Raw genomic sequence first — 20,528 nt, 5'->3', positions numbered from 1 at the left:
GCACAGGGCACAGGAGGACATTCTGACATCTGCTTACTGTCAAGGGAAGAGCAAAGGACCTTCTACAACCCAAGTCAATAAACCTCATGTTGAAGTCCTATCTGCAAAACAGACCTTCGAAGTCACTCCCTAATTTCCTCCTATCCCCCCAAAATTTGTGTCATGTTCTCAGGGAAAGGACCAGACACCTCAGAATAGGGTCACTACAGCTGTAATATGATACAGAGTCCTAAAAAGGCATTTCCCATCTGGGACCTGGCCCCATGAGCTCACTGATGTAAGAGACTGAGGATCCCAAAACGAGACTCCTGTGGTACTCTGTGGTATAGTTCTATAAATAGCTCTTCTCTATTGTTTAAGACAGGCAATACATGTTTTCCTGCATTAAGTTCCTGTACTACGTGATACTTGTGGTTTTTGTTTCATGCATAGATAAAACATTTAAATTTTTTTTTTTTAAAAAAAGTTTATTTTCCACAAGGAAGAGCAATAGGAAAAATTAAACTGTCTTCCACATAGTTTTCTTAAAACAAGAGTCTACAAGGACATATTCAGCACCAAAACTAAAAACAAAAAAAAAGTACAAACAGCCATAGAATATAATCTATAAAGCAAACATTTAATATTGCACTTCGTTTCTCTAATGTTTGGATTTTACTTACTTTTTCCTAATTCAGTTCAGAATTCTCTATCAAATACTGGGCTAAAACTGTGAACGTCAAGTTTTATAATGCTGAGAATTGACCAATACTTGTGGAAGAGTAATGCCTCTGAGTAACAATGTAATTTAAACTGGAAGTCTTTATTTGATAAGCTAATACAATTTTTCGTTCTAATCACAAAGGCTGTGATGCCAAGTCAATTACTATGATATTGGTCAATCCTGCCTCATATGCAATTTTCCATTCTATTGTGGTAAGTACTTTAATGCTATGCTATGTGTATCAGCAATTGTTCCCTAGTCTGTTAAAATAACAAAAAAGGAAAAAAAAAGTAAAACCACCAAATGCCCTTTTATACCAACAATCCCATCAGCTTTAAAAATTGTTTGGTTGAAGAGGGTAGAGGGAAGGGACATCCACAAAATTGGCCTAGTAATATAATCCTATTTCCTTCTTGCCAATATTCCCGCTCAAAGCCCCAGCCTTTTAACTGAATCACTTAAAACGCGACTCATTTATATTAATATCACCCTGTTGTCATTTTTGAAACATGAATGATCTTTCATGTTCTCATAAAGGCCACTTATGGAAAAGCCTATTTTGTTGCATTTATGAAGCCTTAAAAACAAGGCAGAGGTTTTTAATAATCAGCACCATGCAGAAACACCAGCCTCCCCTCTCCCACTCTCTTCTGAGCTTTTTTATTGCACAAGGAGACAGGTGTTTGATGGATTAGATCTTGATTTGTTTAAGTAGTCAAGACCAGAAGAGTGTCCCTTTGTCAGTGATCTGTGTTACATGGTTTCTGAAAAACAAAGTTGACTTCCATTGTACATCTCTAACATATAAGTGCTGGTATTTGTTAGCACAGGTAATGGCTCCATTGCACTCTTTTTCCTGGGGCATACTCAAGGACAAGTGCTCTTTCCATATAGTTTCTTGCATTCTGTATGAATACATGGTAAAATTCACTGTTTTGTTTTAAAGCCCTTTAGAGTGCCACAGAAGATGCAGTCATCGAAGCAATTCCAGCTAACTCATATTTAAGCACGGATGGTAACACTGATCTTCTCCACTTTAATTATATTTATCTTGTACAGTATCATAAACCCTGAAGGTAATACAAAGTGCACAAACTGAGCTCTTAGCATAGTACAAGCTTTTCCTGCGGTTTGAAATATACTTTCTACTAGACTCATTACATAAAAATTTTTGGTGATTAAGTAGCTATATATAAAAATAAATTTACTTTCCTTTCCTATCCCTACTACTTGAGATACTGATCTGTCTGTGCATCTTGACAGTGTATGACTACTTCCTTTTAAAATTCTTTTGAAGAACAGCTGGTGTCTGCTGGTGCTGCTTTCATTTGTGCCTTTTTTTTTTTTTAGAGCTTCACAACTTGCACATCTCTTTTTGTAACGTAGAAAGAGAAATGGGAATGAGGTGGGTTTTGTAACTTTTGTGTATGTCCCTATTCCAAATCTCCCTCTCAAGTAAGAATAAAAACAAAACACAAACACAAAACAAAAAAAGAACTAACTCAACAGTGCAACATAAAAAACCAAATAGCATTCCAACAGTTTGGCAAGTGATGAGTTCACCTGAGATTAAGTGATTTTTAGGCAGTCTGTAACAAAATGCTGCTTTGCGATAATAGTAGAAAGGCAACAAATTCTTAAAAGAAATCAAGAAAGTATACAATCTTGATGAAGTCTATTAGTTTCTTTCTATTAATTCTTTACCCTCCCACCCTATCCCCATATCTGTTGCTTATCTACTACAGTAGGCTGCAAAACATACAGCAAGAAGGATTGGCTTGAAGGCATTTGATGTTTGTAAATAAATCCACAATAGGATCCAAGCTGAAGAGGTGATACACGATCAGCCTACTAGGACAATTCTGAGCATGTGCATATGCAGGTAAAGTCCAGGCTACATTAAATTAAAAAAAAAAAAAAAAGAGAAGTCAGTGCATTTGTCAAAAGTCTGTTGCTGTTGGGGTTTTTTTTTGTTTCTTTCTTTTTTGTCAAAGCTTTCTTTTGCTCCTTATTGTGCGGACCACAAAAAATAAGAAGGGGATAACAAACGTCCGGCATAAATGAGAAAAAGCTGTAGTGACACTGAACCGCACAATGTAAGCAATAAGCATGTGCAAATTTCCAAACTGTAAGAGGAAGCCAAACCTCTCTTAATGTGGTTTGAGTGGCTGGACACACATGACTGTAGGTTAGTAAGGCTGCTCCTAGTATGTGCCAGTATTTAAGAGGGAGGGGGGAAAGCTCAGTTCTTCAAGCATGTGGAGCAGTCCTACAGTGTTACTGTAGGCTTCAAAGCATGATCACAGGTTGTTTTCATTTTTTCACCACACAGGCAAGAGCAAACCCACTTTCTCTGAAAGTGTGTCTCCACTATGATGCCTTGACCTTCAACACGGCAGGTATGATTCAAAACCCAAGTCGAGTCAGCTTCTTATGGACGCCTTCAACGAGAGGGGCAAGATGGTCTGTCATCTGTGGGCTGATCTGGGTTTGGATCAATCTAAACAAAAGAGGTAAAAACACAACAACCCAAGGTATTTTTAGAACTGATTGCTAGAAAGTAAACCAATCCAAATACCACAATTTTTTATGTCCAAGACAGAGATAAATGGTATTCCCAATCCAAATGTTATTCAAGTAACTGAAATGTCTCCAGAAATTAGATAAAACTTTGAATTGAAAATTACGAAGTGTAGCGAAATATTTCAAACTACAAGTTGATGGTAGCTTAAGGATAAGACGAAGATGTAATAAAAAAATTGAAACAAACCTGCTATAGCAGCACAAATGTTTTAAATTATTTATTGCATACTAAGAAGACAACCTTATTCATCACTGAACATGTAACTTAAACTACTAAATCTATGTCAGAAGACATTTTACTTAAAAAGGCACAGAATTGTTAGTAAAAAGTTCTTCTACTTAATTTATAAGTAATGACTCCTGAATAACCCCATGAAATGTCTTAGAAATTCATGTGTTCAACACTTACATCTTCTTCCTTTCACCAAAAGGAAGGAGGTGAAGAACATGCTAACTTAGGTCTCCAAAACTGGATAGAAGTATAATTTAAGTGAACACTACACAGTTTGGTCAGTTAATTTTATAAAGCCATTTTTAGAACAAAGGAAAAGCTTATTTCTAAATCTTTAGAGTACCTAAAATGAAAGGGCCTGAGTTGTACTCTTGGTTTACGTTACAGGAGAGTCCACAAACAAGACACAAAAACCCACTCACTCACTAGCAGCTTAAGTGTTTCAAGAGGAAAAGAAAAAATCAAGAGGGGGTGTATCCAGGCAAGATTTAGCCAAAGGACACTATTCTGTTTTGTCCTATACTACTGCTTTTCCCTGAAAAATATGAGTATGGCTTTTGAAGCTTCTGAAGCCTAAACCTGTGTCCCGGTTATTGAGTGACTTCCACAGAACTAAACTTGCAGGCAGAAATGTTTGAACTCTGCATTTAGAGAAAACTAAGCCAGAAAAAGTAGCTTTGTAACTTCTCTACATGGGAATTCTGAAAGTAATACATACAAAGAACAAAAATACACAGTACTTTTTGAAAGTAGAGGTGAAAAATGTTGGTATTCGCCAATGTGATGTATTACATGTATAATGCAATATAACTTTAGTAAGTTGCCCAGAGGATGCAAAATAGTTTTGGAATTTCTACAAAGCATTAGACTAGTGAAGAATCCTGGAAACTTTTTGATTAATTTTCCTGCACTTCGCTAAAACTAAGTTACCTTTTCCCCTTTTCATATTTTTGATTATTTGTCCTGGTTTTCATAAAGTAGAAACAGTTTCCTACATTTATTACACATGACAGAATTCAGAGAAACAGTGAATTCTTCATTAAATTCTGAGGTACCTACTTCTGAATAGAGGGGTGGAGGCAGAAAACGAAACTCCTGGATGTATGCAAACAGTGGCCCTGGAAGCGCTCTCTCAAAGTCATCACAAGCACCTAAGGGTGCAAGGCTTGACTGCCGTTGTTCCTCCGTAACCACTTCTGCATAGCTGGGAGGTGCTGCAGGGAAAAGGCACACGCAGTTCGAACAACAAGTTCTTATGCATGTCAAAACATATAACATGATGAATATTAAACTTTTATATCGTAAAATGCACCAGCAGCTAGATAAATTACTTCAGTCGTTTTTCCACATTTATTGAACACGAAAGAGACGGTAGACTACTATAGCTTATTTTAAGACTATGCTCCAATCCAAGAGCAGACTGACCATTGTTTACTGTGGCCTAACTATCACCTTCAAATTTAAAGCACACTCACAATACTGAATTTCTCTTACAGGCAGTAATGAAAAAACATTGCATTCCTCTGGATTCCCCCATCAGAGTCTGGGATTTGTACATTAAAACCCCCAGATGTTTATATGCAAAAAGAGTAAAGAAGCTACAGAGCTGCTCCTTTGACAAGAGATTCCCACTGAGATGAATTATATTACCATTTCACAAAGTCTTGGCTACTAAGGTTGCTAAAAGTCACCTTAACTGCTAGTTTGGTAGGTTACAATGCCTTACAACCGAGGACACAGTTGGGATACTGGAGGCAGAATTAATTCTGCCCAGGTACAATGGCATTCTGTGCTTTCACTTACATCAGCTTCCAAGCAGCTGGGTTCCCCTGCTCGTACCTTAGAGAGGAAGGCAAGGAGGCCAACTCTGTTCTTCTACAGAGAGCAAGCACATAGCAAGGAAACATCCTCAAGGGATTTTCTGTGGGCTTTATTATGAAGGAGGTAATTTGCCTGCTTGCATGACAGCAATGAATGAAGTACACAAAAATCAAAACAGACTTGTTTTGTCAGGTTACCTTCTGGTCTTTCAGGCAGTGTCAGACCAAGCCAATTCATGTTCATGCTACACTGGCTGCTTACACTTGATGTTCTGCTACCAAACGGGTGTAGAGGAATGGTGCCAATGACCAGCGGTAAGTTAAGGAATAAATCCATGGCACCAGGAATATCCACATATACCTAAAACAACACAGAAGTATAGATTAAAAACAGTTTTGTATGAGCACTTCATAATTATTAGACTAAAATCTCCACCCATGGAATTTTTCACAAGGCTGAAATTTCTTTTTGTTTGTTTCAGAGCCAATGTCCCTATGGATACAAAAAGCCCTCCAAGTCAAAGGCAGCTCTATAATCTTAACAGAAGTCCTCACATGGAAATGTCACCTACTTGTAACACATTTATTTAGAACACGCAAGATTTAAACTGAATTTACTTAAGAAAATTCTTGTCAGGAGACCTAATGCTAGGCTATGTATTTCTTTTGTAACTAGTTAGCAGTTCACAATGCTTTGTTAACAATTTGCAAGGAATCATGGAAACTACTCATACTCCAATGAAACAACCCAACATACCATCAGTGAATACTCCACACGGATTATACTACAGTCAAGGATTGAAGGAGAAACAGGTGGAATTTTCAACTGTTTGCCATTCCAGGTTTCTGTTTTGCCAGATGACAAGGATTCCCCACGCAGGTTGGCAACAAGCTGTTTGACTTCCTTCATTTTCCCTTTGGCATAAAATGCCTGTGTTTGGTAAATGGCTGCCTTTGGCACCACCACACGGGAAGAGCAGTTCTCAATCTCAGCAAAGATCTGAATTGATTCACCTGAAACAAAGCAAAAATTCTTTTTTTTTCTATGTATTTGCAAGGCAACTGAAGCAAATTGCCACATACTGTGTATTGTTATGTGGCTCTGGACGCTGCTAGCAATGATCTACACTTTTAACAACATCCCCTGATGCTAGCAGGAGTAAGGTCACCATAAGGTAAACCTAACAGAAAACTGCACAGGCCCAATAAAAGCATATGTCCTTTAACAATCTGGAGACACAGCAAGCTAACAAAATTAGTAGTTTAAAATAGCAAGACAGATGAATGCAGACAAAAATGGTAAGAACAGTTTAAGTATTTCTTTTATATAACAGAAGCTAAGTACAAACTGTCATTTTAAAAGGGAAGGAAAAACATTTCCTATAATTACTTCTGTTACGTACCTGGGGTGTAGCCCTTCCTTTCAATTTTGGCACTTAAGGATATTGGGCCTGAGGTACAAAACCAACAACAGAGAGTTTTTTCTTTTGTGCCTGCTTGGGGTGACTGTAAGAAAAGAACAGTATTTTCCATTTAATAGAGTGCTCCATGAATCTCTTAATCTGTTCTAATGAACACCAAAAAAAAATATTTTGATTATATACTTTCTGTGCATTTTTATAAGCATATCTAGTTTCATTTAGAGAGAAACCTCAAGCAAATTGCACTATGCAAACTGTAAGCTTTATTCTAATTCCATATTCATTAACACTGCTTTTTTGCTACACTTCATACTAGTTACATTTAAAACAGTTTTTTATACATAAATAAATTCAGCATAGCTTAAGGATACACTTTATTAGCCTACATATCCCACCATATTGTTGAAGAGCTTTTAATTTACCAGTAAACTAGAATGTCATTCCAGTACACTATTTCAGAAACAATAACCAACCTGAAGTACTGTAACCTTGACTCCTGCTATTTCCTCTTTCAAAATGATCCTGTTTCATCTGTATCAAACAGACTTTGTTATTTTACATGACACCAGGACTTAGGACTTGATCCAAAGCCCATTAAAGTCAAATCAAGAGTCTTTTGATTTTAATGGAATATGTGCTAGGCCAATGTCCCTTTGCAGGTCTGATTCTTCACCTATACACACAAGAATCCTATTTCAATGGATTCTGAGGTTTTTTTCCCCTCTCCATGGGGGATGAATTTGAAGAAGAGAGGGGGGGAATGGAATTCTAGGCCTGACTGAAATTAAATCCTCATTGAAAGCAGTTGTGATACTGAAATTATTTTAATGAAATGACATTTCAGAAAAAGATTATAAAGAATTGTGATAATTTCTCCCCATTGGTAAAAAACTATCCATATGAAAATTATCAGTTATGCACACCAGTACATTATTTAGTTTGCATTTTTTACATTTGCAATGTCACACTAATTCTTTTAGGTTTCACAGTTCCTTCTTCGTTCAAAATTGAAGAGGAACAGTTCCCAAAATTTTCCTTCTAACTCACACTTAACAATTTAGTATTATCAATTTAAATTGGCAAAACCATTTTAATGTATCTTAGAAGTGAAGCAACTCCAAGTACAGGAAAACATAGCTTTCAAAATACCAGTACTTAAAAAGTTGCTGAACTAACAATATTTAGAAGATTGGCTTTTAACTAATTATCAAATAAGTACTAGGTAAAATTAGATATGGATGTTGTTTCAGTTATTAAACTTTATTATTTTTTATGCCAGAAACAAAAAATGAGTAATTCTGTCAATTCTTACCAGTAATGAAGGAGTGTTGATATCTATATGTTCAAAGACTGTAAATTCCTTCTTTAATTTTACTGGTAGAAACCAAGGCCTATGCAATTCGGCTTTCACCCAATAGCGCACACTGCCATGTCTGCCTTCGAATGAGGTAGCAAGTGGTCTGTGCAGGACACAAAGGTCAAAATTGAGTAAAGTCTTTCTGTCTAATGATACAATTGATCAGGTCAGCAATTAGTATACAGAACTGCATTTTTAATGCACTGTAGTACTTAATGAAGCGTAATTTATTTGCAAAATTTCCACATCTCAGAAAAATTCAAGATTAAAAATGGGAGAAAAAATCATCTCCAATTTACCCTACTATAGTTTTGCATAGATTTATAGAATCGATTAAAGAATTGTACTAGAAAATGCCAGGAGAGCACACATGTCCTTTAAGCTTAAGAGGCCACTTTCACATCTAGAGTAAAGCATGCCCTTTTGAATACCAATTTAAAATTACCATTAGTATCAACCAATTATAGTTTTGGATACTGCATTTTGTAAACCATTGTCTATTATTTACTTGGTCAGTAGCTCAACATCAAGTTTATTTCAGCTGTAACTCAGCACTTAGGTAGTTAGGTTCACCTTAAGCAGAGTAAATAGTCTAACTTGGGAGTTCTGAAGAGAGGCTATTTTGAGCACCTTCTAATCTTCCTCTACCCTGAGGAGACAGCTTAGAACATTTTTGATACCTAAGAATATACATATATAAGCATATATGTTTATATACCAACACACATAAAATCATCAAGACTATTCTGAAATTTGTTAAATCAAGGAAGTCTATTTTAGAAGCTAGAGGAAAGATGATGCAAGAAGTTTTTCCAGACCTGTGAGCATTGACTTTTTCACTTTTAATAGCATAAAATGAAAGATAAAGTATCTTTATAGTTCAATTCTTTGCAATTAACTGTAGTCTTCTGTAATTTAAGTTTCTCTTTAAGTTTTTTTTTCTATTTTACTATGTTCTGAATACACTGCTATATATACATTAAAATAAATCAACACGATTTCCATACTTTCAATAGAAAGTAACACTATCCATGCTAGCGCTTTCTATAATTATTCTTTCAGTAACAGGTTTGACTTCTCTATTTGCATATATGAAATGTTTAGGTTTTTTCCCTAATAATGCAATTAAAGGAATTTTCTAATCCAACTTCAGTGTTTTCTTCCATCCCATATTCTGAAGAGAAAAAATCAGTAAGGATGATGCACATCTTTCCACTGTTGCTCTGAAGCTCACATCAATTTTGGAAGTATTCTATGGACGTAAAATAGCAAGTACGAAGGCAGCATCAAAATTCAGGCTTTTAGCATCACTCTTTTGTTTTTCCAGTATTATTAAAAACTGGTTTAACAAGACCAACGCTTGTGATATTTTGCTATCTGGCTGTTTCACTTCAAGCTAAACATTTTTGTTGATGTGTCTAGTATTTTGGGTTTGGGGTTTTTTTGTGGTTTTTTAAATGCGCCTTTCAACTCAAGGGAAAATCTGTATTGGCCTTACTACTTCTTGTCATTGAGATTTTCATAGAATGCTAAATTGTCTTTAAAATCTCCATATTCACAGGTCTTCACAGAAAATCTTACTGAAACAGTGTAGAAGCCCTGTGCTGTTCACTTAAACTGTTTGCCATCTGCAGGTTCTGCTAAAACCAGCACCTCTAATAAACAACTTTAATATTAGACAGTGAGCTTACTCACATAGAACTGCCAAATTTTCAGTCACTTTCAAAGGACTTTCAAATCATTTTTTTAAGGATTGCTACTTGCCTTTTACAGCAAAGGCTCTTTTTTCATCCACATTCATACTCCCTCTTTTCCTGTGTATTTAATGTTACTGGAACTTGTATCTTTAGCTCATTTCCATATTGGTAACTCTACTATGTACAAACCTTACGTCCACAGTGTCTACATTACGTATTTCAGACAACCGGGGGTTACAATTTTATCTTACTGGAACAAACTTCTGCTCGTTTTTTTTTGCACTTACTCATTTGTTTTCTAAAGCCAATGGGATTAGGTAGGAGAATTCTTACTTCATCCACCCATTCCTAACTTTTTCCATCGGGACTTTCTGCATAAATGGCCGGGCTGGGTACATACATCCTACCTGAGTAAGAACAACCTCCTCTTTTGCTGAAGTCTAAGTAAACTTGCCACATCGGTTCCAGACCTGAGCCCAAACAATCCCACTGTGATCTTATCTCTAGTTCTGCTTGTCTGCATAGCTCTAGTAAATGGCTGAGTTAGAAGGTATCTCAGCCACTCTGCAGGACTCCAGTGACAGTTGAAATTCCTCTCCTTCCTCTTGGGAAGGGGTAATAGATTGGAACATCTAGTAAGTCAACAGGACTTGGTCAAAAGAAAGTGAGCAACTGGGCAGCAGTGAGCTCCTTTTTTGTGGAAATTAAAAAAAAAAAAAAGAAAGTATGTGTACATCAGTATAAAAGCAACCTCTTCAGTTTAATAAGATCATGTTCTCTACAGCATGTTGGAGCACAATTCCTACTACCATTGAAAAGGTTTCCCCTCCACCCACAGCAGGAGTTTTGGTCAGGCAGCAGGCCCCTGTGTGGAGGACTGTGAGTGGGTACTTACGTCTGTGGAAGCTCGAAGCTGAATGCATATTCATGCCTTCCTGAATGGATGGTGTGAAGGCCTTCTTCTGAATTGTCATCATCTAAAAGAGAAATAAACCAAAACACTATTCCACCTGCACACGTCATACATTGCATGGGCTTCTCCTCCAGAAAAAAAAAATTCTGCTCACACATTACAACACTCAAAGAATGTGATGTCCCAGAAACAAGGGTCTCTGGTGAGTTAGTTATTAACTGCTGGAATGCCGGGACAACTCTGGCTGACAGGCAAGATTGCCAGCTTCGCCTTACAGAGAAACAGAGACTAATTTGTTTTAATTTATAATCCTGCCTCTGAATACTGACACAGTTTCAACTGCAGCCATTTCAAGGCCTCCATGCAAGGTCTGTAAAGGAAATCATGCTGCTTTCCACTCTGACTGCTAGTCAGAAAGAACTAGAGCTGGCTCTTTACCAGCATTAACAGTACCAAGTCTGCTGCTTAAGATTAAATTTAGTAATTCACCTTCTTTGTAGTTCCTGCATGGCAACAGCGTCCAGACATTCATCACACATACACACAAAAAAACGTGTGAGAAACGAGTCAGACTGTACAACCACCACCCAGAAAGTACCAAGAGAGATTCAGGGGCATAAGAAATGGCAAGCTGCCCAATTAATGCTATTTAGAGCTAAAATTTTCTTTTTTTGATAGGTTAACTTGATCTTGCTCACACAGCAAGACTCAGATACTTGCTGGTTTTATGCCAGGAATGCAGACTCCTGTTTATGGTCATGATTACTTGCCCACCTTGAAATGCCACAAGAAAACAGCAGTTTATTCTGACATGGAACCAAAAAAACGCTGACTTGGTAAAAATAGGAAGTTGAGTGAAAAATCACTGAGCACCTTGCACACAAAAAGGGCTGGAATTATGAAGGGGATATAGTGAGACAAAATGAAAGGGAACAGCTTATGTGTGACTGTCCGAAGCACTAATGGAGGCACGCAGGAGGGTTCTAAGTTACTACTGTCCTAAAGAAGTGTGGATTTTCTACTTGCTACAGTGCAAATACCAAAAATTTTAAAATAAACAAAATTTAAAAAAAAATTTAGAAAAAAATGCAGCAGTAAAATGTGGAAATAAATGCACCTTCAGCACGCAACATTACCCAGTGTAGGTCACGAAAACGTGCTGAAAGAGCAAGACAATGTGTCGGTGTGAGAGTGGGTTTTACACTGTTGTTTTGTGTTTGGGGTGTTTTTAATAAATACGATTTATTCATTTTCGTTTGATTTGTCCCGAGAGCGGGGGGGGGAGCGCTGCTTTCGGTGGTGGCTGCGCTGCTCTCCACCCGGCTCCCCCCCCTTCCTGCCAGCTCAGCAGTCCCGCCACGCCGCGGTAAACAAGTGCTGAGCTGTCAATCAGCGCGGGCTGGAGCAGGAGCCGACCGGCTTGAACCGGCGCGCGCGGAGCGCCGCCAGCCCCGCCGCTCTCACACGCGGCGTGCGCTGCATCCGCCGGCTCCGCGCCGAGACCCCTCAGGGGACGGGACCGGCGACGGGACGCGGCACGGACGTGACTGAGGGCAGCGCGGCCCCCACCCTCCCTCTCGGAGGGGCTTCGTGCCGCGCCAACGCCTCGGGGAGCGGTCCCTGTCCGCCGGGGGCAGGCAGCGAAACCTGCGCCCTCACCCCCGCCGCCAGCGCCCCGCCAATCAGCGGCGGGCATCGCCTTAGCAACAGGGCAACAAACCGCAGCGGGCCAATCAGGGGGCGGCGGGGGGCGCGGCCGGGCCGCGGCTCCGCGCTCGGGGCGGTCCTTGAAACACGGCCCCGGGCGCCGGCAGCGGCTCGGCGGGGCCCTTGTCCCGCCCGCTCCCACGCGTGCTCCCCTCGCCACGGGCGGCTCCTGTGTGTTTGCACACTGCTGTCGCCACGCTCTTGGAACCCGCGGTCCGGCGGTGCGGGAACTTAAGCTCGGGCGAGTGATTTCTCAGGCGGTGGCAGGAGGCGGGTGGGAGCCGCAAGTAAGTCACCTCGTTAGCGCGGTGTGCGCGAGGCATGAAGAAAAGGAAAAAAAAAAAAAACAAACTCCGAGTTTTGCAACAGCGTTAAGCTCGGGAATAGTGGCTGAGTGGCCCGGAGCTGATCAAAAATTGCATTTTTTTATTTTTTCCGGAAAGAAGGAGAACTATCACATCGCTGCAGGCTATATGATGCACATTTAGAAAAAAAACCGGGGCAAGCAGCACAAAAAATTACATAACCGGTTTTTAACATTATTTTCTTGCTCTGGGGAATTAAGTCATCGCCACCACCTGACGCGTGCGGCCAATCTGCGCGAAGCGGGCGGCGCACCCCCCTCCTCCAAGCCGGTCCCAAACAGGATTGAACCGCTTCGAACAAAGGCTGCGAAGTTCGGGGGGGGGGGGGAAGAAATAATAAAAAAAAATAATAAAAAATCAACCACACAGAACCCCCGGGCCCCGGCGCTTCTACCCCGCCGGGGAAGGGGTCTTCATTTCGTGGGGACACCACGGGTGGGAAGTGGGGAGCAGGAGGTCCTCATCCTCATCTCCCCAGTTTTGGGAGGGATGCTCGCTCCCATTACGCAACACCACTTCCCCCCTCTCTCTCCTCCCCCTCCTTTTGCTCCCCATCAAGGGCTTTTCGGACACATCTTTACATCGGGGTGACCCCCACCGCCGAGCGGAGTGTAAGGGGCGGCCCAAGGTAATGAAAGGTTTTTACCAGGAGGAGGTAATACTGAATGAGAAAAATTACACGCAGGGTGGTGATATGTCAAAATAAGTCACGGAGACTCTTTTTATCTACCAATAACAAGCCATCCTGAAAAATTGTGTTATCACCCCAGTAGCATCAAGAGAACCCCGCATGTGTCAGAGAGTAGTTTTTATGCTTTCACTGTGTTTCAAGATTTGCTATTAGGATTCTGCCAGTGAAGTCCAGTGCCTATCTGACTGTGATTTTACAGCTGTTCTCCCCACGGAACGGCAAATCCTACTGAATGTTAACAAAGGAAAAAAAAAAAGGTAAAATATTAGTAAAAAATTTATTAATAAATGGCCATGCAGAAGGGCAAGTAGTTCAAGGGAGTCCTGCTTGCAAGTACTTTGCAAATGCATCTCCTGTAACTCCATCGCCAAGATATGACCCTGGGCATGTCTGTTCTCCAATGCACCCATTAAAAAAGAAAGGGCTAAGCGGGGGCGATACAAAGATGCGTGCTTTTTTTCCATAGAAAATAAAGCAGCAGTTAAGGGCAGCCCTTACCTCTCTCGTGGCCGATCAGGATGTCCTTATGGTTGAAATATTCCACTTCTTCGGTGTAGTTCTGTGTATAGGCAGTGTTGGATCCAGCATTCCTCGATTCAGTCCAACGCACCTTAGCGTGTCCCCTCGCATGGATTTTAAGGGATTTCACTCTAATTTCCCCAGTCACTTCTAGACTGACCCTTCCTGAGACTGTATCCCCGCTAGAGTAAACGGGGACATTGCTGTCATTTAGACAGTCAAAGCTTATCGTCAGACTCTTCACCTTCCCCAGCACCATGGTTTTATAGCAAAGTGTACAAAAATAGACTGTAAGAAAAAAAAAAAAAAAAACAAAAAAGGGGAAGGGGGAACCAAAGACAACCAACCCCGAGCCCCTGGGGCGCAGGGGTGCGGCAGCGCGGACCCTAGAGGCGGCTCATGGGGGCGGCGGGGAGCCCCGGCCCCGGCGCGGGCGGCGCTGGTGCCGACACAGCGTCTCCCCACAAAGGCGCTGCCGCGCCGCCGCCGGCCCCGCCTTATAAGCCGTGTGACAAACAAGCTGGCTGCGCATGCGCCGCCCCGCCCCGCCGGGGCAGCCCCGGCCCCGCCGCGTTGGGAGGCGCGGGTGGTGGGGTGTACGCTGCCCCTCGGCTCGGCTGAAAGCACCCGGTGATGCTTTGTTACGGGAGTCAGCGGCTCCAAGGAAGATGGCAGTATTCCAGCCTCTATAAAGAGATAAAAGTTGTACCTCACTTAACAGACCTTGTTCTGAAACTGGCAAATTCTCTGTTGTGTTGGTCATTGGTTTTTCGTTTTATTTTGCTTGGTTTGGTTTTGGTTGGTTGGTAGGATTTTATTACTTTTAGGGGCTTTCCCATTTGTTTGCTTAGGTTTGGTTTTATCCTGTTCTTGTGTGTATGTGTGTAAAGATGGGAAAGAAAAGAGCAAAGCTGGATAGGAAGTGGTGGAAAAACAAGAAATAAAAACCAGTCCTGGCTTGCAGGATGTATTGTATTACCTGATAATCCTCCCTGGAAACTTTGAAAATTAGTACTGATTCATTTGAGTTTAACTATTCCAGTATCAATGACTGCCCAAGTAATACAAATTACATTGCCTCAAATCACTGGAAACCTTTCCAACTGTTGATTTTTTTTTTTTTTTTTTCATGGTTATTACTTTGGTGGTGCTATTGTTCTCTTAAATGCTTTGGGTTTGGTTATTTAATGTTGCATTAGCTAATTCTTGCACACTTCCCCTCTGATACAAAGTTTTTAGTGAGAAGTATGGTAGTGCTTTGTGACATCGCCCAAGCCACCACGCTTGGGGGACTACACCCAAATGCATCACTAAAATTTCATGCCAACATTAAGTTTTGAAAGCAATTGTCTATTCTTGCTGGGTTTTATCAAGTAAAGAAAAAATAATCACATTTTCTTTGGCCTGACACCTGGTGGATATTCTTGTGCTTTTTTTGTGGCCCGAGGTGTTCAAGTGTCTTGTGGGTAAATTAAGACTTCGTATGTTTTGCACCATCTCGTGGTAAGACTTCATACTTCCTTAACTCTCAGAATCATACAATCATTGAGGCTGCAAAAGACCTTTAAGATGGTCAAGTCCAACCATAAAAAGAGTACTTGCAAGAGCAGCAGAGGTGATTTAATTCCTCTCCCTGACAGTGCTCTTCATGTTGTTCTCATGCCTTCAGACACAGCTGGTCTCTTGCATTTGTTTATTTGCAAGTTTTTCCTCTTTTCTATAATTTCAAAGATAATTGTGTCCTCCATGAGTAATAAAAACCACAATTTTGTGATCTCCAGTTGCTGTAGGACTTGTGAAAGCCGGAAGCCAGGTGGGATGCAGCTTTCATCCACAGAGCTTGGGTTGTATCTCCTGTCCTGCCAAGTCTGGGCTGGTTCTTACTCTCCACCTAACCAAGGACAAATCTGCAGGCATGATAAAGTGCAGTTGCATTTTGCAGGAAGGTGAAGACCCAAATCTGTTATCCCAGTGGATGTTCATCTGGATTTTTAATTTTTTATTGTATCTAAATAGGTAAGAAAGAGGATCATCCTACGTAATTGGGGTACATGCTTTGTATACTGGTTGCATTTGCCCATTGTAGACTTGAAGAAGAACAAAATACTTTGTTAAGCTGCTGCAAATCATCCCCTGTATATAACCTGCAGACCTCATAACCCTGCGTTACTTCCCTTCTCACTAGAGACCAGCCATTTCCTAGATCACCACACTTTGTGTATGGTTATATGTGATTTAAATGTGGACCACTGAACAGGCTGACATGATTTAGTTACGCCTGTGTTATGCATAAAAAACTTTAGACTGACAGTTCTGCAGAAGTATCTATGTGTGTGTATTGTATGCATTTCCCACGTCCTGGTAAGGATTCAGCCTCTCCGGCTCTTTTTTACTACTTCTCATAGTGTATTCGTACTCATAAGTTATACGCTTCATGCCACCTTGTGGCAAACGTGGTGAAGTGCCAACGCTGCCTTTCACCAGTCTCTGGCCTCCACATTTCTGTAACTGACATTTTTCTGTGAAGCCTTTTTGTTAGAATCAAAAAATTTTAAAATACAAAATTTTAAAAAACTTATTTTTTCTTTTATTTAAATGAAGAACATACTATGAAGTTTAGCCAAAAGTATTCAGCAGTTATTTTCACATGTTTAGTTAACCAAATATTAGTTATTTTTCAGGAGTTAAGTTTCTGTGTTTGTCAAATGAACAAACTTCTAGTTAAATATTATAATTTTTATAGATCCTGACACAGGATTTAAAAAATTGCTTGCAAAGATGATCAGATCTTACCATCTGAGATCAACAATAGGCAGTGAAGACTTTGTAAACACATAAACTATCAGGGGCTTTCACTAACATGTTACAGGCCTTGTGCATAATACAGTGCACATAAAAATCCACATAAAGTTAAAAAAAATAAAGTCTGAATTTATTTCTTTGGGTTTTTTCGTTTAACTGGCAAAACCCATGAATATGATGCTCTGTCTATTACTGGAGTCAGTAGCTCCAAGGCAGATGGCAATATTCCCGTCTCTATAAAGGCATAAAGATTATACCTCACTTTACAAACCCCTTCTTGAAACTGGCAAGCTCCCTTGTTTGTGTTGTATTTTCTTTTTTTTTTTTTATTTTCTTGGGAGTTTTTAAATTATTTTCAAATTTTTTTTGTTTTTAAAAAAATAAATATTTTTAAGTTTGTTGTATGCCTAGATTTTCACCTTTGTACATGCCTAGAACTCTCCCAACCTCCATGTGACCTAATGGTACATTCATGCTGAAGACCATTCAAAATTCAGAGATTAGGTCCCTTTATCATCTTAGTATCTAATCAGTCTTCTCACTGTGCACTTGATAAATCTGCAAGGACAGGTGTGATGGACAATGATCTTGACAACAGTCATTACTTTTTCTAAAAGCAAAGCCAGAAAAGCTTGGAATGTTCTCCGGACTCATTAATAAACTAGTGTTAGTAGGAAGATCCAGACTTTACTCCATCTTCTTACAGACCATCCTAGTTTGAGACTGGTCTGGTTTAGTGCAGAGACAGTGTTTACCCTCCATGTTTCATGGTGCAGCAGAGAATAGGCTAGAGAGAGTGTCAGAGCAGAAGCTATGTGTTTTCCAGAGGTTAATGTGTCCATACCAAAGGGAGAATCCTGAAAAGTAAACCCATGCTTAAGGATGGTTTCTGTATGTCATGCAGTGAATGAATGCAAAATGTGAAATGTTCTCAAAATGGACTCACTTCTATTCATTCTTGTTGTGTCTGATCCCAAATCCATTCGTAGAAATAAAAGAAATACGATTTCCTCTCATCATACCTGTTGTGAGGCTATATTTGTAAAATATTGTCATGTTAAAGTGTAAAATGGTGAGATAAAAATATTGTTTTATGATGCTGTGGATCTGTATACTGAGAAGCTGTTTCCAAAACTCCTGGATTCAGATGGATGTCTACAGACCTTCCTTTTGCTACTATCTCCACTGGAACAGCTGTTCAGCTGTCAGAGGGAAGACAGAAGAGAAAATTTTGCTAAATAGGCTTCCTTTGGGCTTGATTTTATAATGGAGAAATCATCAGTGATGGAAAGAAACTTGGAATTTGTGAAACTGGTTCCTGATTTTGAAAGATTCAGGATCTGGGAGCAGCTTTTCCTGGTAATATCTGTATCCTTGGATCATAGGGTTTATTATTGAGCAAGAATGTGTTGTATTTTTGATGATTCTGTTTTCAGAAGATGCATACCTGTAAAGAAAGTATTCAGTGTCAAAACTCAAACTTTTTGTTTGAAATGTTTAGTAGTTTGATTTTTTTTTAAACTTTAAAATATTTTAGAGTAAGTTGAGTTCTGAGATGAATTTACTATTAAAATCAGAAATTCACTAACTATTAATCATGTTAAACTGAATGTTTGATTTGAAAAATAACTGCTTCTGCTGTTAAACTGAGAAAACAAACCATTAAACACATACTTGAAGCAATAGCTCCTGGACAACATGACCAAACGACAAGTCTACAGTTGCAATCAGTAATATCTAAGCATGTACTTCAGAGACGATGACGGACAGTCAAACAGGGAACAGAGATAAAAACAGTTTAGAAGATACGTGGCCATGATCTGCACTCTGGTTGCCCCTGTTGTTACTCCCTGCTCCCCTTAAGGCTTTTCCCCCTTCTTGCCTTGCAGCTACTTCATCTGTAGGCTCCTGCCAACTCCTCCATCTCAAGCAAAAAGGCCTGGCACTGTGACTAAGATGAGGAGTGTGCCTAAGCCAGTCTGAGTTGATTCAATGCCATTCAGTATTCAGCAGTGTTGACCCTGGGCAGATGGCAGGTGCCCACCAAAGACACTTTATCATTCCTCAGCTGGACCGGGGAGACAAAATATAACAAAAGACTAACATGTCAACATAAGGACAAGGAGGAATCACACCCCAATTACTCTCACAGGCAAAACAGACTTGACTTGGGGAAACATCTCTGCTGCTCCTTCTTCCTCAGAGTGAGGACTCCTAGCACTCTTCCTCTGCACTGGAAGGGTCTTTCTCATGGGAGACAGTCCTCCATAAACTTCTCCAATGTAAGTCCTTTTCATGAACTCTGGTTCTTCATGAACTTGTCCAGTGTGGGTCCCTTTCCATGGGCTACAGTCCTCAGGAACAGGCTGCTCCAGTGCAGGTCCCCTGTGGGGTCACAAGTCCTACCATCCAACCTGCTGCAGCATGGGCTCCTTTCTCCACAGGGCCACTGGTCCTGCTTGGAGCCTTCTCCAGTGCAGGCTTCCCACAGGGTCACTGCCTCCTTTGGTCACCCCCCTGCTCTGCTGTGTACCTCCATGGACTGTGGGGGGACAGTCTGCCTCATCATGTTCTTCATCACAGGAGAGGGAAATCTCTGTGCCAGTGTCTGGACCACCTCTTCCTACTTCTTCACTGACCTTGGTTTCTGCAGAGCTGTTCCTGTCACAGATTCTCATTCCTCTCCCTGGCTGCAGATGCTATTGCACTTTTTCCTCCTTCTTAAATCCATTATCTCAGAGGCAGCAACATCGCCACTGACAGGCTTAGGCTTGACCTTGGCCAGTGGCAGGCCTATCTTGGAGCCAGGTGGCATTTAGGGCCATGCCATAGGAAATGGCATGACCTCCATTCCTGACTCAGGCACATGGTCATGTGTAAAAATGTGGGGTACTCACTGACTTTTTAAAGGTTATAAGAAAATGCAGGATTATGAAATCAAAATGACCTAGGAGTCATTAAGCTACAAAATAAAGTAGGCCACAAACTGTACTGGGAGCCTACGAGCAAAATATGTTGCACAGCTTTTCTGGTAAGATTTGACCATATAATGCAAGAGAAAGAAGGACTTGGCTTTTTGCTTGGGTCACAGTGGTACTAAGGACCACACTCTCATTAATTTTGCTTTTGCATCCCCTCTTTTCCTGTTTATCTCCTCTTCTTACTACAGTTTGCAGAGAAATCCTGTGTTAGATGTGGCTGTACAAGCCCCCTTTTTTATGCAAAGTTTGTATTTTTGTTGAAGGATCTTTCCAACATACCATGACGTTAGCTCAGTTGGTCAGAGCACAGTGCTAATAATGCCAAGGTAGTGAGTTTGATTTGTGTGGGCCATTAGCTTAAGAGTTGGAGTCAATTATCCTCCTGGGTCCCTTCCAACTCACACTATTCTGTGATTCTGTGATCCAGCAAAACCACTAGAAAGATGTTTAAAATATTTCAAATGGAGTTTTCTAAGAAAATGAAGAATTTTTTTCATGATACTTTCTTTTGGTTTATCAAAGGACACCTATCAGCTCTATGTTTCAAAATGGTAAGATAGGTACTGTGATTTTATGTCCAGAAATAAGGTGTTATTCTTTTTGGTAAGCAAGGATTGTTGGAGAGCTGAGATCTTGCATTAGACTAATTTGTAGTCTGGACAAAGAATAGACTAGCATTCAGTACACCAGCTCTTCCTTAGCTTAGTTTCCAACCTTTATTACAGCAGTATTTTCAG

At 40.3% G+C, this 20,528-nt stretch overlaps 1 protein-coding gene across 1 annotated transcript; it reads right to left on the bottom strand.

Annotated features, from left to right (window-relative positions):
* Positions 1–514: 514 nt before the first annotated feature.
* Positions 515–14,463, bottom strand: ARRDC3 (arrestin domain containing 3). The gene is made up of 8 exons (XM_082301814.1): positions 13,988–14,463; positions 10,709–10,790; positions 8,072–8,219; positions 6,742–6,844; positions 6,096–6,352; positions 5,537–5,699; positions 4,578–4,732; positions 515–3,203 (listed from the first exon to the last, which is right to left on the bottom strand). The coding sequence occupies exons 1-8, from the start codon at positions 14,265–14,267 to the stop codon at positions 3,147–3,149; spliced, it is 1,245 nt and encodes a 414-aa protein (XP_082157940.1). The 5' UTR covers positions 14,268–14,463; the 3' UTR covers positions 515–3,146.
* Between the last annotated feature and the right edge of the window lie 6,065 nt (positions 14,464–20,528).

This window comes from Coloeus monedula (genome assembly GCF_965178545.1).
Source record: "Coloeus monedula genome assembly, chromosome: Z".
NCBI lineage: Eukaryota > Metazoa > Chordata > Aves > Passeriformes > Corvidae > Coloeus > Coloeus monedula.
Note: the sequence above shows the minus strand (reverse complement) of the source record. Positions and strands in the feature narration are given on the sequence as shown.

What these genes read in the sequence shown, in the direction of transcription:
- ARRDC3 (XM_082301814.1), bottom strand. Translation starts at nt 14,267, where the DNA reads ATGGTGCTGGGGAAGGTGAAGAGTCTGACGATAAGCTTTGACTGTCTA. An exon ending in CCTGATCGGCCACGAGAGAG is followed by an intron (nt 10,791 to 13,987) that starts GTAAGGGCTGCC and finishes TTTCTCTTTTAG; the next exon opens with ATGATGACAATTCAGAAGAA. An exon ending in AGCTTCGAGCTTCCACAGAC is followed by an intron (nt 8,220 to 10,708) that starts GTAAGTACCCAC and finishes TGTCCTGCACAG; the next exon opens with ACCACTTGCTACCTCATTCG.